A 6,260-nucleotide genomic window follows, 5' to 3' on the forward strand; every position below is an offset into this window, starting at 1 on the left:
TTTTGATTTATTCGTTCAATGAAGCTTCAATATAATCAGATTATACAGTTGTCATTCCTGTGTCATTATTGCTGAAGTCTATCAAAGTTCACTGTTAAGATATACACAAGTAAACAGACTTTGTAAGGAAGTGGGCAAACCTTACAGGTTAAGGTACCATACACCACTTTTCATTACAAACTGATGCAGCCGAGTGAGGACGATAAAAGAAGACATTTTCATTACAAATTGGTGCCAACGAGCTCGACTAGAAGTTTCGAAGATATGTCTCATCTACAACCCATACAACACTCATTGGATCCAACCGACGGACATCTCGACAATGTGATTTTCAGTCAAATCACCCTCAACGATGGTGACGAAGAATCGCCTGGACTTGTTCAACCAACTTCAAATGCAAGAATGACCGACACACCAAGCACGCTAATCCATCCACTAGGCGTGGCAGGACAGTAAAGAAACTTTGTCGATATTTGGACATTCAGTAATGATTTTTTGTTTGTTTATTCTCTAGCCTATATATCATAGCGTGTTGTTTTGTATTTTACTGTATGTTTTTGGTCAAGCCTATAAAGCATAACTTGAGTCTTATGCCTAGGATATTGTCCATTTGTCTCGCTGTCAAGTTGTCGTACCTCGCAAGGGTTTAAATTTAAAAGGACCTGTGTTAGGAATCTCTGACAATATGATGTTACATTTATGTTGATCATAAATTGCTTTAAATTGCATTTTAAGCAATTTCCTGGGAGGAGGTTATGTGATGATATTATAAAATTGCTTGCAAATCGAATGCCGCATAGAATACGGAAATCGGCAAAGCAAAGCATTGCGTTACGTGTCGCCTATGCATGACTTCCTGTGTATCGTTATAAATCGTGACGTGAGTTATTCTTTCATATATAGCTATTCATTGCGTCACAGTCTACGAAGTTAACCCTAGAAAGTGGTCGACTTTATTATGTAGCTGTCCCAATGTTCTATCTAAATGTATTCGTTCAAAGAAGCTTCAAATATAATCAGAATATACAGTTGTCATTGTTGTGTAACCTTTGTAGTGAAGTGGGTAAACCTTACAGGTTAAGGTACCATATACCACTTTTCATTACAGGGTGTTAAAACGCAAGCAATTTGATTTGAAGAAACTTCTCTTAATTAGGAGAATCTCTTTTCTAGTTTTCTTCCACGTCCAAGTGACAACAAAAACCGCAAGAAACAGCACTTTGGATAGAGCGAAAAGTTATCGTTGAGTTTCAATCATGTAAACATTTTCTCAGCCAAATAACATCCACCGTACGACATTATTGTCGTCGATTTCAACTGGATTTTTAAATAAATGCGCTCGCCAACCTACAGATATGCGATATGTGTAAACTTTCTCAGTCGGAGGATAAAAGATTATCACACCAGCTACAGTGAGGTAAGGAAAACCGCACACAGTAATTTGACCTTTTATTCCAGAAATGATTAAGTTATTGCAGCTTCACATTTGCAAACTTGACTTTGCGGGTCGATGAACATTACGGTCTAATCTCCATATTTTATGCTTTCCTTTAACTGGAAATTTTACAGCAAGTTCGCGCGGATTTTCACAGACAAACACGTAAGCAGCAACTGACTCCCCCCGAGGATAAGACTCCCGGTAATCATCCTGCGACAAAACTTCTCTGACATCGACACAACCCAGGAGACATCCGACGGGATAGGAGGTTGGAAACTCTGGCACGGAGTCAAGCTCATCAATCGACTCCCAATGACGTCTGTGCTCCTCCTCAACCAATGAAATTTCATCTTTAGTCGGCTGTTTCGATGCGGCAGCGATCCACAATCTACCTCTGTGACCAGAATACCTGGAATTTACATGAAGATGATAAATTGTGAGTAAGCTTCACTGCAGCATCAAATATGTGTCTCATGGAGTCATGGTGCATGAGCTGTACCAGGCCTCAGCATTTTCACCTGACTGATTTCTAGGCCAGGTTTTCAAAAATTATGAGCTTTGGGCCAGAAAAAAGTTGCGTTCCCGTTAGCGTAAGTTGTTTACTATTTCAGTGGGCACCATGCCGAAGACAGCTAAAGTACTTCGAGCGATTGGAAATTTGGATTGGAACAAAGTTGAGCCAATAAAGTTCCATTGTATTATGGCAAAAACTAATTCCCAAACAACTCACCACGACCTTCCCTCATCCATTTTAATCCCTCGGACGAGCAACGATGCCCACGGCTGATGCATACTAAGGCACATGCCGGGATCTGACATCTCCATCAACTGTTTGTCTTGCAGTCGGTTGTTTGGTTTACTCCACACGTTGTCTGTCTTGTCATCTGCGTAATCTTCAACCGTCACCAATGTTGGAACGTGACCTCGGACATTAGGGTTAACCAGTCCAGGGAAACTTTCGTCCAAGTGAATTTCCTCGGACACTTCGCGTTCATTGAAAGAATTACTGAACGAGCCTCCAAAGTTGGCAGACATAACATCCTCATCCTTTGTGACATCATAATTATCATGCATATCATCGATGACACGTCGACCAGCAAAGTCCAAGGTGACCTTCACAGTAACAAACAGGATCACCATTTGACCTATTAAGCCAGAGTGAGTTGTAAAACATCTCTCAATATCTATCATAACCACCAGCTACAATCAACCAAACAAACTGCCCCAAATACATGCCAAGAAAGTTGACACAGTAACTTTGTGTTTTCATGATGCACAACCTTCCTATTGAGTCTTGATCCATGTCGTCGCTCATAATTTTCTTCTTGTTTTGCCTTCAGTAACTTTCTCTCTTTGTCACTCAACCAGACGTTTGCGTCTGTTGCAAAATAATCCGACTCGTCATCGATGACGCGAGTCCGCTGAGCACAAGTCCGGTCGTAGTTCAGCAACCTTTCCTTGTAAGCGCGAGCTTTCTCCAGAGCATTTGCGATATTTTTATCATTCTCTGTAAAAAGCGAGTTCCATCGGAATCAGCAACAAGCAACGTGGAGCAACTTGAGGCATAAAAATGATAAAAACCTGCTTTAGTGAGCGCTTTCCCCCCCGGAACACTCATCAACTTTTTGTGCAGTTTTTCGCTCTTGTTTGACTTTCGAGCCAACACCTCTCTCTCCTTCCTCGTGCACACGAGCTCCCCACAGAAGAGGCAGGGACCAGAGCCCTCCTGCTCACAGACGACTCGACCGCATCCCAAACAATTGTTGACAAGTCTGAAAAAGAAGTTGTTCGTGAAAAAGACATGAAATACTTACAAATGAATCGTCAACCTACTTGTGTTTCTGAGCTTGACATTCACATGAATGCCTTCCTGGGAGTCTGACGGCATTGGTCCTCACTTCTCCATCCTGACCATAGAGTGACACATAATTGGTTTTCTTTTTGCTCTTTTTACTGGGACTTAACTCATTTAAACTCTCATTAACTGCAGTCATGTCAAAAGGATTGATTTTGCTTTCCATCTTTTTCAAAGCTTTTTGTTTTGACACATTTTTTCTAGATTTACTTGTATCCTCCTTTTTATACGCCACCATGTTCTCTGGTGCAGATATTCTTTGCCACCTAACGACCAGTTCCCGGATGAAATCACGTTGTGGACCATCCAAACTGGCTTCATCGCCGCTTCCAGTAAGAAGCTCCTTAACAAATCCGACCAATTCATCCTCGGTGGGAATGGAGAGAAGATAGTTGCTGATGTCGTTCACAGAACTTGCATCGATACCGAGCAGCTTGGTAAGTTCTCCAATGACCCATTGTTCTAAGTTTTCAGCTGCCATTAATTGGATGCATCGGTTAAACTGGTATCTACTATACAAGCTGCAAAAAGTGTAAACCTGTTCATGTAGATACTTACTAGTTTTCCTCAAGTGCTTTTAACACAAATTTTGGCATGATCACCTGCACTGGAGTCTTAGTTCTTTCTTTATTATAAATTGGCATTAAAATTAGCAAACTGCTGAGTAAATAATGCGTCTTTGCCTAGTTTATTTGTAAATCGACAAGAATGTGTAAAAGTTTGACATGTACTGAACATTGATGAGACTCTTGTGTCCTGCATGGAAAGCAAGTGTTGTCCGCTGCACAAAATGGATCAAAAAGGCTACTTTGTAAGCTAAGTAATTTTCAAACTGCGATTTTTGGTGCACACTTTTTTTTGCTTACCTGCGAACACCAATCTTTAAAAATTGTGATAAGTGCTGCACAAAAACTTTCCATTCTAGTCTTCCTGAGTTTACTTTTCCTCTATCAGTCTTTGGCGTATTAGCTCTAAATTAATTTAACTGCAGTTAACGTGAAAATGAGTGGCTGGCAGCTCGACTATGACTGGAAAGTAGGTTAGGGCAGTATTCAACGAGAAATCGTCAAATTGTGTGTTCACCGTCGCAATTATGGCATTACGGTGTGCACTGTAAAGGCTCAATTCTTTGTTTTTTTATTATAAATTTGCGTTCAAACAACAAGTTTTTCATTATCAATTATATATGGGTGTGAAGATAAAAACCGTTGGCGTGCACGTTGATAAACCTCGTTCATGCAGGTACCACCCTTCCCACTATGTAGCTATGGGCTGGCAGTGACAGACTGGATCTGGATGAGTGCATAACTTTGCAAGTGCTAAGACCAAGTGTTAATAACATTGCGCGTTTAAGCTGTGAAATATTTCCACAATAGACTATGTAACACTTGCAAACATCCCTAAGTTGTAGCCTAAAACTACTGATATTTACTATCTATAGTCTATACCAGGGATGTCCAACCTTTTATTATAGTGGGCCGCATTGTCACTTGAAATAATTCAATGGGCCGCAGAACCTATTAAATTTCAAGAAAAATGGGTGCATAAAGTACATACTTTTGGAGTGAAAATGACTAGCGGGCCGCAGGTTGGACATCCCTGGTCTATACTGTCACTGCATAGTCTCCTTTACTTTTGCACTAACTCTCATATCTCAATCCTACTGGAAAGTTTGTATGATGCAATCCGGAGTAGAATGTTAGCTTCTAGCTGGCGCAGAATTGCGGTTTTGCCGGTTATGTGTTATAATAAGTATATTCCGCTGGTGTGACGCAAATTATGGCATTTAGTTGCAACTTCTGATCCAAGTCAAGCCAACAGACCCTTTCTATCACACACTGGTGACAAAATCACGCGAGCAGACAATTTTTAGAAGAGAGTTTATTCACCAGCAAAGACTAAACAATACAAATGTGTATCGCAGAAAAGACTTTGAAAATAAACCAATTTTTTGAAATGGAAATAAATAAATCCAAAAACGTATGAGGCGTTGGACTGAAATGACAACGGTTGCTAATTACAATCGTGTCTGCTGATATTTTACAGCGGCCAACCACTTTGAAGTTACTCTAAAAATGAATCAAAATATGTCATGGAAAAGTTTAATTTGGGCTTTCGGCGGGAGGTGATGACCAAAATCGCCGTCAAACGTCGAAAATATATCGAAGTCGAAAAAATCCAAAGGTCGCTAATTACAATCGTGTCCGCTGGCATTAATTAAAGAAATTACCATAATACATTATTATTAGCAACATCATTAACAATAGGTTACATTTCTAACAATGGGCATTGTCTGTAATGGTGCGTCACGTTTGCTTTTCATAGTTTTAACGCGGCTGAAACATGGCTTTTACTTGTAGCGTTCACGATCCTGTCCGTCTATACAGCCTACATAGCCTATATAGCTAAACGTCATTCATTGTGCTATACAAGTTCTCTTTACTCTCCACATTGGAGTTTTTCTGTTTCCAATGAACTTCACTGAAATGATCATAACATAATGTTACTACGCGTTATATGAATTATTTGGAACGGTGAATTCGTGAATTTGCGAAATCTGGTGAATTTGCATAAATTTTTTGTCACATTTTTACAGTTTGTTTGTTTAGTTGTGGAAAGTATTGCGGAGTATATTTTGTGTCACCGCGCACGCTGTAAGGTTTCGTACAGCGGATTCAGTTTGTTTTCTCAGGCCGGAAAGTAATGGCGGTTTACGACTAGAAATCGTCCGTTAAAGACACAGGTTTCAACTTGACGGCATGGCACTGAAGCTTCAATTTTTTGTTTATCGGAAATTATCGTTCAAACAAATAAGCGTGACGTGATATTCAGCAATAACTATTGACCATATTTCGATGAGAATCAATGGAAATTTTTCCGGCCCACAATATTAATTTTGATAAGGTGTTAAATAAATTGCCTATAGTGTAGAAGTACACAACCAAATGACGTCACAATTTGAGTAGA

At 39.9% G+C, this 6,260-nt stretch overlaps 1 protein-coding gene across 2 annotated transcripts; it reads right to left on the reverse strand.

The window, feature by feature from the left end:
• Positions 1–1,432: 1,432 nt before the first annotated feature.
• LOC143461965 (activating signal cointegrator 1-like) lies at positions 1,433–5,096 on the reverse strand. Of its 2 annotated transcripts, XM_076959940.1 has the most exons (6): positions 3,852–5,096; positions 3,272–3,767; positions 3,020–3,210; positions 2,719–2,945; positions 2,169–2,551; positions 1,433–1,847 (listed from the first exon to the last, which is right to left on the reverse strand). In XM_076959940.1, exons 2-6 carry the CDS (start codon positions 3,529–3,531, stop codon positions 1,481–1,483), a joined length of 1,428 nt encoding a protein of 475 aa, XP_076816055.1. In that variant the 5' UTR covers positions 3,532–3,767; positions 3,852–5,096; the 3' UTR covers positions 1,433–1,480. The 2 variants fall into 2 exon arrangements, with proteins under 2 accessions (XP_076816055.1, XP_076816047.1); XM_076959932.1 differs by lacking the exon at positions 3,852–5,096 and having other exon boundaries at positions 3,272–3,839.
• Between the last annotated feature and the right edge of the window lie 1,164 nt (positions 5,097–6,260).

The sequence above is a fragment of the Clavelina lepadiformis genome, chromosome 1 (genome assembly GCF_947623445.1).
Source record: "Clavelina lepadiformis chromosome 1, kaClaLepa1.1, whole genome shotgun sequence".
Taxonomy (NCBI): Eukaryota; Metazoa; Chordata; class Ascidiacea; order Aplousobranchia; family Clavelinidae; genus Clavelina; species Clavelina lepadiformis.